Raw genomic sequence first — 21,072 nt, 5'->3', positions numbered from 1 at the left:
AAGAACAGAAAGAGAAAAAAAATGGAAAAAAGTGTACAGAGCCTCAAGGTGGGGCAAAATCAACACATCTCGCATAGGTGTTACTCACGTCCCGGAAGGAGAGAAAAGGGAGAATGGGGCTGAATGAAAATATTTGAAGAAAGAGTGGCAGACGTTTCCCCAGTTTTGGTGAAAGACATAAATGTACTGGAGGGTCAGCGAACCCCAAGTGGGATGAAAACAAAGCAAATAAAACCATGCTTAGACACAGCGTCGTCAAACTTCTAAAAACCAGAGATAAAGGTAAAGGGGACACAGGATTTCATGTCCCCTTCTCGGCGATGCCTGTTTGTGTGTCCCAGAAACGGAACAGGAGAAGGGCTCAGGCTCAGCACAGCCCTGCAGGATCGAGCCACCTGGCCTCTGCAGTCAGCCTCCCACTGCCCTCATCCTATAGTGTGCTGGGGATGCTGTGCTCCAAATTTCCAAACTTCAGAAAGCTTTTCCCAGTTTCATTTCTGCTCAGCCACGGCCAGTGAACGCTTTTCTCTCCGCTGAACAGAGAGGTCAACTAGAGGGGGGAAAATAAAAAGCCTTTCATCACTGGGACACCCAGAAGTCAGCAATGCACTGGAAAGGGGCCCCAGGACCCTCCCTCGTGCTCCCATTGTCTCCAGGTGCATATTGAGGCTGACTCCCCCAGCCAGATGCAGAGGTCTCTGCTCCTTCCCTGGTTCCCTCGACCTGCAGCTCGACCCTCTGGATTATAGGTCCTCTTAGGACAGGTCCTCTTAGCTCAGGGAGGAAAGTAATAGTTCTTGCTCTTTCTCCTCTCCTTCCCTGGAGCTGAGGGAGGCAGAGAGCCCTGTGACAGGTGCCGAGGCTGAAATCCTGCCATTACATCCGCTGGTAGGGGAGGTGACTTGTAAAGGACACCTGGACAAAGCAGGGAGAGGTGATCCTTTCTTCCTATGCCTCACTCTCTCCTCCCATGGGACAAGAGCCCCAGAAGGACCAACTTCTTCATGGGGTCTCTTGGATCTAGGATGGCCCAAGAGCACAGGCACCCCTCAGGCAGGGAGGGTGCTGGCTCTGGCCTCCAGTGTTTGTGACCCTGAACTCCGAAGTCCTAAACTTGAAATTCAAGGGCCTTGATCATGGATGTGCTTCTCCCTTGTCATTCCCGGGAGAGGGAGCAGGGACCTGACCCTCTACCTCCCCTACCCTGCTGCGCTCGCCTAATGTTCCCACCTCTAGGCCTTTGCCCTGGCAGTTCCCTGGGCCTGGAACTCTCCTTCCCAGCCGGCCGCCCCACCTCCCAATTAGCAGGCATCTTTACGCTCCCAGTTCAAATGCTCCATCTTCCGCTAAATCCTTCCTGCCTCCCTCAGGGGGAAGGCATCTCTTCCCCACTTGATTATTGCTTCCTATTTCATTTTGATTTACTTAACAAACACGTGCTGGCAACTATACGCCAGCAGCTCTTCCAAGAGCCTGACAAAAAATCATCTGTGTAATCTTCCCAATAACGTCAAGAAGCAAGTACTGGCACCCCCTATCTACAGAGAAAGAAACTGAGGCTCAGAGAGGCTAGGTGGCTCGCCTATAGCCAAGGAGGCCTACCTCTTGTCTGCAACCTGAGTTCTCCACGGTTGTCTCTCGGCTAAACCGCTCGAGGCCCCATTAATTGACTGAGTGCAGGAACAGGGAATCCCAGCCCACTGTGTCTGGGGCCCAAAGCAGGACAAGGCAGGAAGGAGGGAAGAGGACCTGCCACCCCCCTAGAGAGCCAGCGAGCTGGAGTGGAAGGAGGGACGGAGGAAGTAAGACCACACCCTCACCCAGTTCAGTTCCCTCTCTGCTCTGGCTTTGCAAGGTCAACTCCACGGCACCCCACCTCCTCCCAGACCCCGACGTTCTCAGCTCCCACTCGCCCGTGGGTCAGGCGCTCTGTGCTTTTCCATGAAGTTCCATGAATCCATGCGATGTGGGGAGAGCCCTTGAGTAAGTGATGAGCTCCCCGAGGGGAGCTTATCTCCTGGAGAACTCTGTTTCCTTTATTTAAGGGGGTGAGTCCATGTTCTCCTTCCCAGACAGACGGACCATTAACAAAGTAGGGCCTCTGGGTTGCTCTTCCAGGAGGAGAGCTGGGTGGGCCAGCCCAGGCCCCAGATTCTTCCCCGGCCCGGCTGCCACGGTGGGGCTGGGAGGGCATCAGCCCTGAGTGTGGACAATGGAGACTGGCTACAGGCAACCCACGATGCCTCCGCATGTGTGCCACGCAAGCGATGGGACCCACAGCTCGTATTTGGGGAGGGCCTGTGTCCTCTGAAATCGACCTGAGACAGCACTGGCAGCAAAGGAGCGCAAGGGCGTCCCAATCGTCAACGCGTGGACACGTTCCCAGGGGATCCTGATTCATCAGCTCTGGGGCAGGGCCTGAGATTCTGCATTCCTAACCAAGTGGTAGAAGGTCCCCTCGAAGCAGGCGTGCATCCCAAAGCACAGAATGAACATGGCTTTACCTTGGGGAAGGCACGATCCCAACAGTGGTAGTGGCACTAATGTTAATGGTTAACAGTCACCGGTGTTTACTGAGCACGTACTGCGTGCCGGGTGACCCGGGCCCCCGCCGACCGAGGATGGAGCAGACATCCAGTGTCGCAGAAGGATCTTCCTAATCTCCCTCAAAGAGTCGACAGCAAAGGAGGAACGTGACCTGGGGGACTGACATCTTCTGGGCGATGCCTATGGCTGTCCTCATTTTATAGATGGGGAACTGAGGCTGGGAGGGCTTTTGAAAGGCAGCAAGGCCAAGATTCCAGCCAATGTGTGCTCCGGCTTTGAAAACTGTGGCCTTTTGTACACGGCTTCTCTGGGATCAGGAGGCAGAGGAAGCAAGAACAGTGCGTACCAGGCAGGACCAGACAAGCAGGCCTCCAACACCGCGGAGGGGCTGAGTTCCAGAGCCCTGCCCTCCGTTCTCCTGCCTGCCCTGCCTGCCCGCGATGATGGAGACAATCTCCCAGAGAGAGCCGGCCTTCACAGAGGAGCTTCTGTGCCTACTCACCATTCCGCCTCGCCCTGTCTTACCCCCGGGGCCCGAGACAAGGGAGCCCTGGCTTCTTTGGCCTAAGGAGAGGGAGTGAGGGCCCAGGGAAGACAGCAGGAGGGAAACAGGATCCCAGGTGGCCGGACTGCGCTGTTACAGACCGGGAAACTGAGGCCCGGCGAAGGAGGGGTATCCTTCAAGGGTCTGACAAGTGGGCAGGACCAGCCTCCTGGGTGAGTGACCCATGCTTAGAGGGTCATACCTCTACCACCACCCTGCTGCCCCCCAGCCCCTGATGGGATGCTCTGCTGTCACCATCTTGGAATTTTTAGCGTGTTAACAAGTGACCCCCGTTTTCATTTTGCACCAGGCCCCACAAATTACGTCACCCGTCCCACCAGTGGATTAGAGACGGTGCGCGGGCTGCGCCCTGTTTCCGAGCTGCTCTCTGGTGTGGTAATGGGGCAGCGTGGAGCGAGAGAGAGCTGAGTGTGGCAGGGCAGGCCAGAGCCCGAGGGCCTAGGGCACGCACAGAAGCTTCCGGAGAGGCAGGACCTCATGAGGGCCAAGACAGTAACAGCCCAGAATGGTGCCTGAGGGGGGCCTAGCATAGCTTCCGTGTCGCCTCTGTCTGCGGTGACAGATGAACGGGTTGGCCGGGGCTGGGGACGGGAGGAGACAGGCCAGCTGTCCTTAGGGCCTTGGCCTCTCCAAGGAAACCACCGCCAACAGTGCCCAAAGCCTGAGGGCTGGGTGGATGCGGGGAGCTCGGCTGTGCCAGCCTGTCCCGGGGTCTCCGTGTAATTAGACGCAAACCCTCAGCTCAGCTTTCAGGGTCGGCCAAAGAAGAGAAGAGCCAAACAGAGTTGATTCAGAAGCTCTGGCCTGGCCCGGAAGCCCCGGCTCAGAGGGGGCGGCCTGGTGAGGAACCAAGGCCAGACATTCACGCCTCCAGGGCCACTGTCCCCCAGGAGACAGGTGCTGGCTTCAGGCAGGACCGAGGAAGGAATGCGGAGCCTGGGACAGGACAGGCAGGGAGGCTTCCTTGGTCCCAGCACATTCCAGGAAGACAGGGATGGGGGCAGGCAGAGGGCTGGGGGACGCCAGGGGCACACCCAGGGGTCTGAGCCTGGGCCCCAGGGGCCGCTCTGTGATGGTCCCAGGACTGGGGACAGAAGGGCAGCATTCAGGGTGGCCCCTGAACCCCTTAGCCTCTCTCTGTCTTGCCCTTCCTGGGCCCAACCGACGAGAGTCAGCGCTGGCCAGAGGCCGGGGACCTCCAGGGAATGTCTGTGGCACGGGACACGGTCTGAATCCCCTCCCCCAGCCCGTTCCTTGGCCAACTGGATGGTCGAAGCCAAACTTGTGGGGGTTAAATGAGTGTGTTCACGAACGCAGTTCCCTCAGCATGGAGCGTGGCCAGGGCTGAGCGCTCTGTAAACGGCGCGACGGGCCATTCTCTGGGCTCTGAGTGCATTTTTACATCTCTGGGGTCAGGACGCATCTTATTACAGATTAAATGGCAGTATTTTTTTCCATCTTAATAGCACATAAAATAATGATGTGTCTCGTAATTGATGTCTGCAGGTCAATCAAACACAGGACAACGGCGACAAGGAGTGCACCCACGGGAAGGACGGCATCTCTTCCAGCCACACCTCCCTCCCCGCGAGCGGCGATCTGGGGTGCTCTTGAGTGCCTTGTTCCATGGGGCAAGCCCCTGGGGTGCCCAGGGAGGCTGCTGTGGGCGGGGGGTGGGTGGTGAACGCAGTCATGGGCAGAGCTGTGACAGGCGGGCACGGTCTTTGGTGCCTGGGCCAGGAGCGCGGTGGTGGCCCGGGTGGGGGAGACAGGGATCATGTGGGGCCCCCTGTGACTCCCACAGTAGTCCCCCAGCCGCCCAGCTCTGTGTGAGGTCTGCTCCCACGTACTATCTCAGGAGAGCCTCCCAACAGCCCTGTGAGTGTGAGGGAGTTTTGTTTGTATTAAGTCCACACTTAACAGAAGAGGAAAACGAGGCTCAGGAAAGTTACGTAATTTAGCCAAATTTATTTAGCCTAGAAATGAGGGAGCCTGAGCTAGGCCAAACTAGGGGCCCGCTGTGGAAAAGGGGCCAGGCTGTTCTGTTCACCTGCAGTTAGAGGAAAAATAGGAGAAAGAGAGAAGGCTCTCGGGCAGGACCTCAGCCTCCTGGCATGGTGCGGCGGTTGAGAACGAACTCTGAGTCTAGGCCTGTTCCCAAGTCCACCTCTTATAAGCCATGCAACTCCAGGCAAGCTGCTGGAACTCTCTGGGCGTGTTTCCTAATCCTCATGAAGGGGTAAGTCTACCTCCTCACAGAGCTGTTGAGAGGACCAGATAATCCATGTAAAGCATTTAGAAGGACATCTGGCTCCAGGAAAAGGGTTGGTCTCCGGGAGCTCTTATTACACAAAAGCTAATTGTCCAGAATTAGCAGCACCCTCCCCCTCACCCCCCACTCCCAGCCTCCACTGCACTGATGACCTCAAGTGTCTGGGGCTAGAAGCTGGGGTAGCAGGGAGGAGCCTAGGTTGAGGGTCTTGGGGCAGGGCCTAGGAGCTTGGTGCCTAAACCAGTGATCGGCGGCCCCTGCAAGGAAAGGAGAGGGAGGGGCACAGCAGTGGCCCTCTGTGTTGCCTCCCTGAGTCCCGACCCTGCAAAAGGGCTATTCAAACATCCCAGTGGGGCATATAGAGGCAAGGGGAGCATGTGGCCCCTCTTCCAAATCCACAGCCCAGGGGCCCACTCTTGGCCCACCAGTCTGCTCAAGTGAAAACCGCCAATTCCAGCAGGATGGAGCCTGTGAAGGGGACTGAAATCCCAAGCTCCCAAGTTCTATGGTTTGGGACACCTCGCTTGGCTCTCTTAGCCCATGTCCCCCTCCACGGAAAATGAGAAGCCTTTTATAATCTGACCATAGTGGTTCACAGAGTTCCCCTATGGTTGGAGCTCACCAACCCAGAGCGGAGGGAGTGTATGGAGGGAAGACCACACACGCCAAGTGCATGAACTCATCCCTGATGTGGACAGGCAGGAGAATCACCGTGCTTCTGTCTGCTATTCCCCTGCTGGAGTTTGCACAGCTTCTAAGAGACAGATGATGCCAAAGAGTGCGTGTGCCCCTAAGTAGAAGCACCCTCAGGACTAGAGCCATGTGTGAGGAGGCCACTAGAGAATGTGGCTGAGCACAGTCTGACCTTGGGGGTCAGCCACCGCTAAGGTGTGCACCTGCTGCCTGGGAGCCGGCTTAGCAACAGAAAAGGATGAAAATGGAGGTTCCAGTCAGCGCACCAGGTCAAGAAGAACCAAAAAAAGGGGGGGGGGGAATCCAGGTTGGAAAAAGAGTTATACTGTCTGCATTCAGAGAAAACCCAGTCATCTATGTAGAAAATCCAAAGGCGTCTACAAAAAGTGTCGCTAGAACTAATCCTTTAGTCAGACCGAGTCACAGAGTGTAAGATCAACACAGCCAAATCAACTGCCTTTCCCCAGCCTGGAGACAAACAACGGCGAGCTGAAATAAAAAAGAGCATTTACAATCGCATCGAAAACAGGAAATACTTAAGGATAAATCTGGCAAACAATGTACAGAACCTGTACTCTGAAATGCACAAAACACTGCACAAAAGAGCTACAGAACAGAGTGAAAATCCCATGTTCACGGGCCAGAGGACCCGACAAGGTCAAGGGAGCCAACGCTCTTCACGTTGTCTGTTTCATCAATGCGATCTCGATCAGAAATCCCAGCAGGCTTTTTGGGGGAAAAAAATCTGATTCTAAAATGCATAAACTGATTCTAAAGACAGATAAGCTGGTTCAAAAATTCAGAGGGAACCATCAAGGATCTAGAATAACCAAAATGGTTCTGAACGGACCCTACCGGGTTTTGAGACTTCTCCTAAAGCAACAGGAAACACGATAGTGTGCTAGCGGTATAAACAGAGAAACAAACCACAATACGGTGTCCAGAGATAGATCTGCAGGTCGAGCGGCGACTGATTTTCAACAAAGGTGCAGAGATAACTCGGTGCTGAGTGGGAAGTTCTCAAAAAATGACACTTGAACAATTAGATAGACATTTAGTTGGGGGAAAGATCTCCACCGGCCTCAGAAGGATTGCCAAGAGCACAAGGAAACTTTGGGTAATGACGCATCTGTCCATTACCTTGATTTTGGTGGTGATTTTACAAATTATACATGTGTCAAAAAGATCTAGTTATATATTTTTTATGCATATGTGGTTTCTGATGTCAAAACACAAAGCTCACGGGGTTCCCCAAGGAAGATGGGGGCTCCTCCCACCCTGCAAGACCTAGGCTTCAAGGTCACCTCGTCTGGGGCCCTGGGCCCCTGACCTGGATGCACCTGCTCTTAGCACCTTCCACACTGCCCGATGTTAGCGGCCACAGGCTTCATGCCTGCCTTGACCGTGAACAGTATGAGAGCAGGGACCTGCCCTGGCCTTTGATGGATCCCAGGCACTCTGTGTGGCACACAGTAGGTCCTTAGAAAATGCTTGACGAGCAAGCTGAGGGTCAAGGCTTCTGTTACCCATAGACACACAGCTACGTTGGAGCGTCCAGCAAAAGCTGCTTCAGCCACTAGTAACTTCACGGCCCGCCCTTCCTCTCCCAGGAAGGAGGCCCCTGGGCTGGCCTTTTGTTGCTGTCTTCTTTTAAGGAAGGACGCTGAGAGCAGCTTCTGATGGTGAGGAAGGGAGAAAGGAAGGAGCGCCACGCAGGAGGCTGACCGCTGACCACAGTGCAGAGCAGAAGCCCACCATCACAGCACCCGACTTCTCCTCCAACCCCTAGGCTAGACCTCCTCAAAGCATGGCACCTGGGCTCCGGGAGCTACCCCAGATCCGCCCCATCAGAAGCTCTGGGGGCGTGTGGGTGTAGCCCGGGAATCTGCATTCTGGTAAGCCCTCCCAGGGGACTGAACGCAGGCTCCAGTGTGAGCCCCACGGCTCTGGCCCACACTCTCACCTCCATCTCGAGGCAGACTACCCTGAGTCCCAAGAAGGTCCTCCTGGGGCCCCAGCTGCAAGGGCACCCCTCATGCATTTGGCCTTCCCTTGACCCTCAGGTGCCCCAAGGCCCGGCCCTAAGCGGGGCCACCGCCTTCCCCTATCTGTCCACATCTCAGAGGCACGTCTTTGCTTTAGCTCTGACACCAAGCCCGGCTTCACAGGAGCTGGGGCTCCCTGAGCTCTTCCCCAGAGGAGTAGCTGGAGTTGGGGGCCTGCTCCCTGCCCCCTGGGGCTGGACATTCCAAGTTCCTGGACAGACAAGAAGTCCTGACATTCCAGGCGAGGCGTGCTGACAATGGACCCTGTGTTTCTCCCCACGCCTTCCTGCGGGCGCCCTCCACCCGGGCTCCACCGGAGGCTGAGCCATCAAAAGCACAGAGGTCCCCCCGGCTGGCCCTGCTTGCCTCTGCCCCAGGCCCAGGCTGAGGCCTGGGGCCCCTATCACACCCACCTCACTCCCTGGGGCCGAACAATGGTCCTTTGGCCTGGAAGTTTCCAGCACCTTCTAGGTTCCTCATCTGCCAAAGCCTTCGGAGAAAGGGGTTAAATGCCAACACCTCTCTTCTTCCCACTCATGCCCAGGCTTCTGTTTTCCTGGGGCCAGGGACAGCAAGCGGCGGACAGAGCTCTCCAGCCACCCGGAGCCGCAGCCCGAAGCCTCTCCCCTCGTCTCACCCTGGCTGATTTCTGTTCATTAGTGCAATCACATCAACACTGACAGCAGCGTATTTATTACAGCCCCGATGACAACCATTTCTCACCCAGTGATGCACAGCTCTGTAATGAGGTTGGGGCAGAGCTAATGAGGAACTCCCCTCGGCCCTCCTTGGCAGCTCCAGGCCTCACGACAACCTGCCCCCCAACCCACCCCCTGCCTCCATTCACTCCTCCGGGGCCAGGGAAAAGGGGCTCCGAGTGGGAAGGTTAGGGGCCACTGGGCCGAGCCAGCCAGAGCCGTGTGAAGCCAAAAGCATGCGGCTCGTGGGGAGGAGACTTCGAGGTTGACTGAGCAAGAAGGCATGAGTGCCAGGCACGGTCTCTGAGCGGCAACGTTTCCCCAGTACTGTGTCGAGTGCCTGAGCCAGGGCCGCGGGGCATGGGAACCGCGATGGGGATGGCAGGGCTGCCCAATGGGGCCTGGGACTGCATGGATGCCTTCAGCTTCCAGAAACCCAGGAGCCTTGAGAGAGATTTCAAGGGAGTGACCGAAATGGATGGGGAACATTTAGCCGGTGCCCAGCCCCCACAATGCTGCCGATGGGCTGGGTGGCTGGCAATGAAAACGGGGACAGTGGGGTGGGGGACAGTCCAGGGAGAGGCCAGGGGACAGGCCTCCGGAAAACTCCGACCACTCAGGCAAAGGGTCACCGAGGGAGGGGCTGACCGCCTTACACTCGCACCCACACCCTGGAAGACACAGCCACAGAGCTCTCCCGGCCGGTGGTTTTGGGGGCCCAGGTTCAATTATGTTTGAGGCAAAACTGATTTAGGAAGTACATATGTCTATAAAATGTTCTAGAAAAGTTTAAACACAAATGGTTGTAATATGGAAAGCACCTTGGGATCTAACAGATGATATGACCCAAGAGAACATCTCCTTCCAATTTTTCAAAACCAAGTTTTTGACCTAGATCCCCGGGGGTCCAGGAAGCCATGGGGCAGATATACCATCTCTCCCAGAAGCATCAATGGGCTTTAAAATAGAATTTTTTGTGTGTTAAAATAGAATTCAGACAGACTATGCAGTGGGATGCAAATTTTCATATATTTAAAACGGAATATAAAGGAGGAAAAGGGCACGCTGCTAGCCGGCAGCATCAGGCTCACGGCCAGCTCCCCCAGGGCCCATGTCCATCCTCCTCCCCCAGCAAAGTCCCTCACTCCACAGCTGGGAAACCCTGTGTTTATGGGCCCGAGTTTCCCGAGTGAGGACACGGAGGCCCAAAGGGACCCAGTGAGAATCCGTCTTGGCTTCCAAGTCCCGCACAGCCTCATGCCCGTCACCTTCCCCCTGATGCTAGGATCACCCCCCGTGCCCTTCTTCAAAGGGTTAAGTTCATTAATTGGGAACCATAATTTATGTCTAATGCCTCTACCCTTGCTGATGAAGGTTATTATCTAAATTCAAGGAGTTTATAATTAAAGAAATCAGTCACACACACATGAAAAGAGAATTCAGAACCAACAAGGCCAAAGTAGCAAATGAGACCTCGGGACCGTCAGCATCCTGAGAGCTCAGAGGCATCTGGGAGGACATGTTTTAGCGTCAGACTTTGGGGAAAAGCAAGGGGTGCACAGCAGGGGAGAGAGAGGCAGGGTGCTGAGGCGTTCGGGGTGGTGAGGGCAGCTGAGCACAACGAGGGAGGGGGTTAGGGATGGGAGATTGGGGCCACGTATGGGGCCAGACTATGGGGAGGGGCTTGGCGCTGACATCACAGCAGTGACAAAGCCACGGGGGCAAGGGCCCATCTGGAAGGGCTGGCCTGACCAGTCTCAGGATTTAGACCCTACCACTAAGACCCTGTGGGGGAGAAAACGGGGTATCCAGGAGGGGTCTGCTTCTCTCACAGAGAGGAGAGGCCGCCACAGGCTGTGCCCTGTGCCCTCTACCCCTTGTGTCCCCTAAAGCTGGGGCCCGGTTTGGGGTCCCACCAAGTAGTACAGTGAGCCACTCTTGACCAGACCAAAGGCAGCAGCCCAGGAAGCAGGTGACCCGACCCGTACTCACTGCCATTTTCTGACACATCGAGTGACCCTGGCAAAGTGAACGTTTCAGAACTTGAATGCGAACAACATTAATAACGTGAATGCTTTCTGACCAAACCCCTTCGAAGATGGAGATGAAGAGGCAACTCGGTTGTCTGGGAAAGCTACACACAGAAATTTGAGGTTTTATGAAAGGATCCAATAACAACATTCACCCTAAGGCCTGAACAGCTATGAAGAGCTTAATATGTGGGCTCTCCGTGGTGTGCTTGCATTTTAAGTTGGAGCCAGGAAACGTCTTAACCGAATAAACAAAACCCCAAGAACATCTGTTCAGATGCCACCAGCAGGTCTGTAAGAGTTAAAGATGGCAGAGGCCTCTGGGGTCAGGGCACATGTCAAATCGCAGACCCAAAGCAGATTCTGTGTCCCCAAAGCTAAGATGGTGAGAATAAGGACAATGACAAGCATTTCCTCAGCGTTCACTATACACTGAATGCTGAGCGCTCAGCAGATCTCATGAAACCGCATCACAACCCCACAAGGCAAGGCCTCCTGGTCTCTCCACTCTGCAGATGAAGCAAACAAGGCACAGACAGGCTATGTAACTAACTCACCCAAGGTCACCGGACTGTAAATGACCAGCAGGATTTACACCCAGGGAGCCACCCACGTTTCAGGCTCCTCGGGGCTGTCCGGCTGGGGCCCTCTGATGACCCATTCTGAATTGGCTCTCGTGGCCCAAGGCGGGCAGTGGAACATCTGTAGCAGATCCATGACTGACTTCCATGCTGGTGGTGGCAACCCCAAGGTCCAGGGGTCCAGCCAGATCTCTGACCATTGCTCAGATTCTGGGCCGCACAAGTGCCTACCCCCACCGGCATCTTTACGGGACCAGGTGTCCTGGGAACAGGGCTGGGGTGGGCAGGGTCCTGGGTCCCGGCTCCAACAGGCCCTTGAATATCACTCATGCCTACCCCAGAAGCTGAATTCCCTCGATGGGCCACACAATGGCAAGTAATATTTCCTCCCCTTAGGATTATCCTATCATCAAAATTGCATCACTGCTCTGGGTCACTAATAGCTTCCTGCATGGCATCAAACTTTAATTGCCTCTTCCCCACCCCATTCAGGTTTAAAAGACTCTTCTGTGGCTTCTTGAATGCCCCAAGTGACCTTAAGGAGACTCACCAAACATCTCAAGGTTCCCCTGGGGAGGGGCCGGGGGGCGGCAGGGGAAGGAAGGGAAGCCCAGAGAAAGACCGGGTTCCCATCTTGACTGCTTGTACTCTGCCAGCTCGAGGCCCAGTGAGGACATAGCCACGGGGATCAGGAGGAGAAAGAGGAGGAGGAGTTCTGAGGGTTATTTTCAAGCTCTACCATGCCCCCGGGCCGGCCTGGTCTTTGGACAGCCCAAAAGAATGGGCATCTCATCAGCAAATGGTCATTTCTTTCAGGGAAGGTATCAGGGAAGGGTGCCACGGAGGCGAGGGCAGCCGGAGCGAGTGGAAGATGACAGGCACTGGGGGTCACAGAGCCGTACGTTCTAATCCTGACTTCCTAGCTCTGTGAACCTCAGTTTACCCGCGTGTTGGAGTGGACGGAGGGCGGAAGCAGGGAACGGTTATACTGCACCTAACACCGTCTGACACACAGAACTGCACACCAAATGCGAGGGTGCCTCCTCTCTGGTGACCCTAGGATGGGGAGAGAAGACCAGATCGTTCAAAACTGGGGAAGAAACAAGAAGTGGAAAAAGAAGATGCGGGTGGATTACAAAGATCCCCGGGGCTGGCGGCTGGGGCGGGGCATCTGGAGATTCCATGCAACGGAGATCCTATCTTGAGACCCTTTGGAGGGGTCAACACAGAGGCACGGCTAGTCACACTGGCTTGCTGAGTGCCTGCGACAAGCCAGGCTCCGGGCTTACCCCCTGCATCGCCTGCTCGGCTCCTCTCCCGGCAGGACGGACGGGGAATCGGGGAATTCCTGGGAATGCTAGTGACTGAACCCAAAGTGGCCCAGGGCAGCACAAAGTGACAGAGCTTGCACCTGGGCCACCCCAATTCCAAGGCACCGATCGAGACACTGGATGCCACTCAGCAGCTCAAGGAAAAACCCCGGAAAGCAGGGAAGAGTGAGCCTAGGGCCGGGGCTTGCCTGGGGATGCTTTAGGGACGGCCCTGTCTGGAGGAAAGTAACTGTGTGTGAAACACACTTCCGGAGGGACCGCGGATCCTCTCCGTGGTTAGGAAGACATGCTGGACATCACCAGTGCCCCCCCCACCAGACACCGGTCCCTTTTTCCAGCACACGGAAGCCTGCGCTTGCCAGGCCCCCTGCCATGGGGCGGGGCCGTGTGACCAGTTCTGGCCAGTGGGCTGCAAGGGGAAGTGACGGAGGCCACGGCTTCTAATACTGGTGGAAGTCTTCCTCCCTCTCTTGTGTGTCTCAAGTGAGGCCTCCACACGCGGGTGGCCTTGCTCCACAAACCCCTACCTGTCCTCCCGATTTCAGAAAGGTTCAGTGCAGCTACTAGGGACTCAGTCATGACCCAAGGGTCATGTTAGCCTGAAGCAGGTGCCAGAAGCAGCTTCTCCTGTAGGGGCCCGAGGCAGGGGAGTAAAGGTGAGTCTGGGCAGGTGGGCTCCGGGGTCAAGGACAAGGCGACCCATCCTAAGTAAGTCTGGGCTGCAGTCGCTGCGGGACAGGGCTCTCGTCCTCGGGGTGCTTGGCTCAGCACAACAAGGGCTCCATGACACGGGGCTTATGAGACGTACGGAGGAGCCCATGGGAGTGGGTAACTGGTCCGAGAGGAAGCTGGAGGGGCAGGGAGACGCCAGAAGACAAGGTGCTCGATCCCTTTGCTACGTGTTCATTCACTAATTCTTCATTCCCTCTTTCCCATTCCTTGAGCTCCTTTTCCGTATTAGGCGCTGCCCTAGCAATGGGGGGTACAGCAGTGAATGAAATAAAGGCCGTGCCCCCTTGAGAGGGACCAACGGTAAACAGATAAGTAAATAGTGTGTCGGGTGAGGCTGAGTGCCCTGGAGAAGGTAAAGGGGGGGGGCGTTCGCGCTTGGAGACGCCATGTTTTCAAGGGCTTAGGGACAGATTAGGGACATGAGGGGAAAGTCCTCAAGGAAACAAGGACGGGGCCTTGCAGATATTGGGGAGGACCGGGTGTGGACACAGGGACTGCAGGACCTTTGGGAACCAGGCGGGAGGCCAGAGAGGGACCGGGCAGTTCTGGGAACAGGGAAGTGGTCAGCGCAGTGGGCAGAGCAGGTGAGATGTTGGAGGGGAGCAGGGAGCTGGGAGGCGTGGGTCAGGACATCCTCCCAGCCTTGTGGCCGGTGCATCGTCAGCACTTAGCAGTTACCGAGAACAGTCGAAAGCGATTAGGATTATCTCATTTAACATCCAAAAACTAAACCACCCTACACAGTAGAGAGAGTGATTTTTAACCACCTCCACATTCCACAGACGAGAAGAGTCTCGGCTCCAGGTCACTCAGTGGTGGAAGCAGGGCCTAGGAACTCCCCACCAGGTCCCTGTGGATACCTGCAGGAGAGGGGTCCCCCCATAGGGCTCAGAGAGGGGCTTTCTGGACCAGATACCTGGCTGGGGAGTCTGATGAGACCAGCTGTGCAGGCCCCTCCTCACCCTCTCCCCCCCGCAGGACCCTAAGCAGCCCCAGATGGCCCCTTGCTGGACACTGGCCCTGCCTTCTGCCCAGTGTGTGGACAGCAGAGGGGGGCGGCCACGAGGAGGAACCCAGATGCCTCAGCAACAGCTTGTTTTCTTTTCCATTACAGGCAGTGGGGCTGCTGCCGGCAGTCGCTCCTGGACCATTTGTTGCTATTGGCATCCCTAGGCCCCGAATTATGATGACTAATTCCCACCGTTTTAGGCAGCATGAGGGCCCTCTGTGACAGTGTGCTCCAAGGGGAGCCGGGGAGGAAATCCCCCAGGCAGCCCCGTAACACCCAACATCAATTCCAGCTCAGGCTCCCGACTCCCCGAGGGGCAGGGAGTCAGAAGGACTGGGGAAGAGGTGTCCCAGCCAATCAGAGGACTTCTTCAACCACAGCCAAATCCCAGGATAATCAGCCACAGGGACACGAAAAACCAGGTTCTTTTGTAAGGTAGTGAGTCCCCCATCACCAGGGGTATACAAGCAGACACTAGACGGCCACTTGTCCCAGGTTCATGGGCAGAGGACAACACCAGCTGGCTTCTTGTGTTTATTTCAAGTCCGATGCATGGATTCATTCTAGTCCTCAGGACAAAGAACAAGTTCATTCCCTTACTGTTTAACTTACAGCCCAACTGCGTACTGTGGTACAAAGTCAAATGCATACCAATACGCAGTTTAACACATCATTTTAAAGTCGGCCGTTCAGGCACTGTTTAAACAGAACTGCTGTAAAGGATTTGGCCTCTTTCCCAGCCGCCCTTCCCTGATGAAACAAGGTTCCTGGCCCCTACTTTGGCCTTCCAGTAGAGGACATAAGGGAGAGAGCGGTCGATAACCATTTGCCGAACAAATGCATGAAAGGGAGGGTTTCTGAGGCAGGTGTCTGGCTGCCAGTGTGATTCGGCCTCTGGGTAGGGGTCCCGAGTTTTCTCTTCCCACGCAGGGGCCGTATCCTGGAGAAACACCAAAGTGTGTCACCCATCTGGCCACAGCCCAAACGTTCCAGACTCCCCAGCTGAAGCTAAGGGGCACACAGGGTGAGGAAGAGAGGGGTGCAGGGCAGAGAGCCACAGAAGGGAGCAGCGACGCCCCCAGCCCCCTCTTGCGTGGGGCTTTGACGCGTACCAGCTGTGCCCCAGGCAAGAACGACACTCGGCCTTGTGGTAATTAGCAAGAGGCCCTGATCAATAAGTTATTTTTTGCTGTCAGTAATTAATAATTACAGCTTAGCCACACCATGTAATTAAACTTTCATCCCGCTCCCTCGCGTGCTGTTTGGCTTTTATTGTGATTAGCTCCCAGCACTAAACTTTCTCCCTTTGGAGCCTTCAGGAGCCTCCCAGGCTGGGCTTTTCCACACTGCCTGTTCCACTCCACTCACACTCCCTTCTGTCCCTCCCCACCCCCAGGCACCGTTCTCTCGAAAGAACCTTCTGGACCAGCTGGCTGGGCTGCTACTACCCTCCTTCCAGCCCCTGGGCCTCCTCAGGATGTCCACCAGAAATTAATTTTCGTGGCACCCGAAATGTCTTTTGAGAAGCAGGCCAAAATGCAGCCATCCAGGCTCACCCAGACGTTTCCAGGCGGAGCACCTGGGAGGGGAGCCCAAGGGCCACGGCAGACAGAGCGACACAGCCTCGGAGGAAGTAGGAGGTAAAAGAAGCGTCTTGGGTGAGGAAAAGGCATGCAAGCCCTTTCTGATGGGTGGCCAGAGCTGGTCCTCACGGTCCTTCGACTTATGGTGTAAGAACAATCATCATGGTAAAAACAATTACACTTTATGAAGCACCTTCTAAGTGCCAGGCACTTGCTACGTCTCCACCAAAGACCAGCAATCCCCTTTCCTACAGCATCACTGCGCTTAGCTCCGGAAGTGCGTTTGAATTTCCAGGGACATGGTTAAACGGTGGCATTCCATATACGCAGGTGGCATTGCCTGGGTCCAGCAGCTGAAAACACTGGCCAAAGTCTAGCCCAAATCCAGCGGCAGCCAAGGTGAGGTCTGTTGTGGGGATGAAGGCCACCTTGTCCCTCACTCTATGTCATGACTGGAGAATGTGGCTCACGGGCTCAGAAGGGACAAACAGTGCCAGTGGCTTCAACTATCCCAGAGGACAAAGGGCAAGGCTGCAAACTCAGACGCCAAGGAGAAACTCCATCCTCTAACCCCAAAGCAGACAGGAAAGGACCCCCGAACCTCTGTGGCCTGTCCCTGCCCCCCCCTCCACCCCCACGTGCAATCAGCACTGCCCTAGAGTCCAGCCGAGACCAAGTTCCCACAATCCCCTGCATGGTCTGCCACCAGGAGACAAACCCAGGGTACCCATGGCCTCTGGAAAACACTCTCTCGGAGCCAGAGAACACAAACGGAGCAGCAGGGGATGGGGGCAGCCTCATTCAGAAAGGCAGCAAACAAGAGAAGCAGAGAGGGAGGAAATCAGAGAGCTTCATCGATGATGACAGGGTGAGCCCCTCCAGCAGGAGGACAGAGACAGGAGGTGGCCGGATCTTAACTTCCTCTGGACTGCTCAGTCTTGGCCTCAAGTGGATGGGACAGTATTGGCTGGGACATGACAGAGGCTTGATAACCCAGGAAGGACCTTCCCGTGCCCCAGGGACTCTTTATGGGCCTGGGCCTGCACAGGCAAGAACTAGTGAGCCACCTGCCCGGGAAAATCATGCCACTGCCAGAGTCCGTAGAGTAATTAAGCCAGATGCTTCCAGATGGGCTGACACCCCCAGAGCCCTCCCTGTCTCCCGGCTTTCAGCTAGTAGCCCCCGGGGCATCTCAGAGCAAATCTGTGAGATGCTGCAGGGAAGGCTACACCCCCATCCTATTCTGTGGCCTCGAGGTCCTCTCAGGACCCTTAGAAGAAGGGCCAGGCCCCGAGCAAACCCACTGCAGCTGTGGATGGTCCTGGTTCCAAGAGAGACAAGGGCCCAGAACTCACCTGGTCCCTGACTCTGTCCCCAGATCAGCCAGCAGCCTTGGGTAAGTCATTTAATGCCTCTGGACCTCAGTTTACCTATCTGTTAAATGGTTTCTAGAGTAGGCCGACCTCTAAGGTCCACGTCTGCTGGAAGATTTTATGATGATCATAAAACTAATAATAACTTTTATTACATTTACAGGGTCCCTTACAAAATTTCTAAGTGCTTTAACGTAAATTACGTTGTAAAATCCTCCCCTCAACCCCGTGAGTGAGAGCTGATATTCTCATCTCTTTGATCTTGGCTCTCTGGACTGCCTGACGCTGGGCGCAGTGGGGTCCCTTCACCCCCGCCGCCGATCGGAGACCCCAGAGCTGGGGTGGGGCGGGTTCGAGACAGAGCCTCCACATTCCCGCGCCCCCGGTGGGTCCAGGCATGCTCCCGAGCCTGGAAGGGGGAGGCCAAGCCCCTCCAGTCCTGAAGATTGGTCCAGGTTTCGTCTCCCTCCGCCCCCAGCAGGCGCCGCTCGGACACCGCTGGCACCACTGTCTGGATCTGCGAACCCCAAAGGCAAGGAAGCGCCGGTGCAGCCGCCCTCCCCCGCTGGGACCTGCCGGAGGACTGGGGGTGGGGGGGGGATGTCTGGGCATCCGCCCTCTGGAGGGGCGCAGCGCGGATCACGCCTCCCCTTCCCTCCTAACGCTCCCACCCACCGCCCCAAAGCAGCCCTTCTCCACCGCGAGGCTGCTCCAGGCAGCTACAGGTCAGAGACAGGAGCGGTCGGTGGAGGGGGAGGCAAAGGCAGGATGCTGCGTGCGTCTGGGGGCGGGAGGGGAGACGCCTCAAACCCTCCCCGCGCACCACCCCGCGCTGGGTCCGCGGTTGCACGCGCGACAAGGGCTCGAGGCCCCTCTCCGCCGAGCACCCCCAGCCCCGGAGGCGGCCAGGCGGCCAGGCCCGGCAACTGCCCTCCCGGGGCGACCAGCCCGGCTCCCTGCGCCCGACTGGGGCTCCTGCCGCCGTCCTCCCGCCCCACTCCCTCGGCCCCGGGCGGCCCGCGCCTGCCCGGCAGGGCCTGGCTCTTCCCGCGGACCCCAGGCGGGGACTCGGATCCCGGGCTGAGGAGCTCGGGGAGGCGGGCTCTGAGCCCGGCACCGAACGGCGCGCCCTCCCACGCCGGCCCGAGGGCACCCACGGCGAGAGGGGGTCGCTACCCCTCCCCTCACCCCGGACGACGCCGCCCTCCACGGACCCCCGCCTTCCCTCTTAAGGAAGCCACAAGTCTCAGAAAGACGGCCCCCCCCCCGAAAGAGAGCCCCCAAACTGAAGGGGGGGTGTCTCGAAACTCCCTGGAGAGGGCTCTGCCCAGGCTAAGCCCCGTGTCCAGGAGGGCACTGTGTGGCCAGAGTGTCCCCCGCCGCAGCCCCCTCCCAGCCCCCCATGGGGTGGCCCTCCGTACCTTGGGCTCCGGTCGCACAGATCTGGTGCAGGGCCAGCAGCGTCCATATCAGCAGCCCCCACATGGTGACCAGCTTTGGAGGGTGGTGCTTCGCACTGTTTTATAATCCGGGGGGGTGGTCCTGGAACTCCGTGGCTTCGTCCCGGGAGACTGTCCACGCGGCTCGGGCCGGAGCCGGTATATGCCCGGGAGGGGCGACGCCAGCGACCCCAACCCTTCCTTCTCGTCAGCGGTCCAAGTCCGATCCCGGCGGCGCGCCCGGAAGGCGAGGGGCGAGCGAAGAGAAAGAGGAAAAGCCCGCTCTCGGATTCGGGGCTCCTCCTTCCCCGAGCACCCCAACTCCGACTTCTCCGAGGCGGGGCGGCCTCCGCGAACCAGCCGGGTCGCGAGCCGCGCTCCGGAATAAACCGGCAACTTCAGGAAACTTCCTCCCGTGGCCACGTTGCCCGCCCCCCGCCCCCTCCCCGCCCCCTGGTTGGGTTCTCCGAGCGGACGCAGTCACCGCCGATCCCGGCGTCTGGGGCCCGGGGCCGGGCGGGAAGCGAGCGCGGCGGCCGACGCGGACGCGGGGCTTCTTTCAGGGGCGCGGGCTTCGGGGGGCGCGGCTAGCATAGCGGGCCGAATCTCCCCGGAGCTGAAGTTTTCTTCTCTCTAACTTTGCAGGCGGCATCTGGCGGGGCCAAGCCGCCCCTCTCGGCTCCACCGCCCCGGCGCCCGATCCGGGGACGCTCGGTCCCTCCCGGCGGCGCCGGGCCCTGGCGCGCCCTCGGCTCCGCGCCCAGCGGACTAGCAAACTTTGCGGGTCCCGCGGCCCGGTGCGCAGCCCCGCGCGCCCATGTCGGTGCCGGTTGCGGGGCGGCGGGGACGGCTGCTGGGCTGGGCTGGGCGGCCCGGGCTGTCGCCGGCGCCCGGGCACGGAGCCTCCTGCCGGCCGACGATGGAGCCGGGCGGCGCTGCCCTCCGCCGCGCCCCGGCCGGAGCTCTTCGGCGAGACGCGCGGAGAGCCCGGCGGGCAGCCCCGGCTCCGGGTGCGCGGCGCCTCCTCGGAAGCCCGGCGCTCGCCGGCCGCCCGGGCCCGAGGAGCAGCGGCCGCCGCGCCCGCCCCGCCGCCTGGGCCGCGCCGCCGCCGCCGCCCGCCTCCGCAGCCGCCGCTGCCGCCGCTCGCCGAGCCCGCCGCCCTCCGCTTCCCGGGCTCGGCGTCCGGAGAGCCTCTCCTGCCTGCGCCGAGCCGGAGCTGCGGGGGCCGCGTGAGCCGGGGACGAGCGCGGCGGAGGCGGAGGCGGAGACGCGGAGAGGGGGGCCGAGCGCTACCCCGTGGCCGCGACTGGAGACAGCCTGCGCGCGGGGAGGCGGGGGGCGGAGGGGCGGCGGCGGCAGCGGCGGCAGCGGCGGCCCCGAGCCAGGCCCGGGAGCGAGCCCCGCAGAGGCAGGGTCGGTCAGCGCGGCCACCGGACCCGCGGGAGGGCGGCAGTGCCAACCCCGGGCCGCGCGGGGGAGAGATGCGCACCGGGCCCCTCCGCACTCTGGGCCAGACTTGCCTTCCAGCCCGAGCCCCGCACCCCTCCTCTCCCGCAGGCCTCATCTGGGTCCCAGTCTCTCCCACAGCGCCGACCCCCCCACCGCCCTTCCCGTGATACGGGTGGCGGGTGTGTTGGGGAGAGGGGGTCGGTCAACTGCTTGATTCCAGTTTCCCCTCCCGGGTCAGGCTTTCGAGAGTCTGGAAACGCTCAGGGCCGAGAGCAAGACAAAAGAGAGGTCTGGGACTTACAGATGGCTGAGAAAGTGAAGTTGGTGCCAAGGCGTTTGCATTCTTTGTTCCGTCTTCTTTTTTTTTCTTTTGAGCTCTGTTTGCTAAGGGTAGAAAAACGGAAAACTGGTGCGGGAGCCCCAGAGAAGAGGGGTGGGAGGTTTCCTCCCTTGTGGCCCAGAAGAGTGAGCAGGGACCAGCACCCACCATGGAAGAAGCCAGTAAGTGTTTGCAGGACCCAGTTAAGGTTTCCTGGGCAGTACACAGCTTTGCCTCGGTGGACTCCTTTCTCCATTAAAAAAAAAAAAAAATTATATATATATGTAAAAATAATACTTTAAGACTGTTGGCACAAAGACAAACATATTAATGTTACATATTAAAACATTTTTTAACCCAAAATGTCATTTATGTATTCTGATTTTAAAAGAAATGACATTTTCAT

General features: G+C 57.9%; 1 protein-coding gene across 1 annotated transcript in view; it reads right to left on the bottom strand.

Annotated features, from left to right (window-relative positions):
- SDK2 (sidekick cell adhesion molecule 2) overlaps positions 1-19,319 on the bottom strand; it is a 245,342-nt gene extending 226,023 nt beyond the window's left edge. Inside the window, exon 1 of the mRNA XM_032870716.1 lies at positions 18,881-19,319. Coding sequence (XP_032726607.1) covers positions 18,881-18,944 — 64 coding nt within the window. The 5' untranslated portion in view covers positions 18,945-19,319. The remainder of the gene's footprint in view (positions 1-18,880) is intronic.
- Positions 19,320-21,072: the final 1,753 nt, after the last annotated feature.

This window comes from Lontra canadensis, unplaced genomic scaffold (assembly GCF_010015895.1).
Source record: "Lontra canadensis isolate GAN:19392208 unplaced genomic scaffold, GSC_riverotter_1.0 scaffold41, whole genome shotgun sequence".
Lineage (NCBI taxonomy): Eukaryota > Metazoa > Chordata > Mammalia > Carnivora > Mustelidae > Lontra > Lontra canadensis.
Note: the sequence above shows the minus strand (reverse complement) of the source record. Positions and strands in the feature narration are given on the sequence as shown.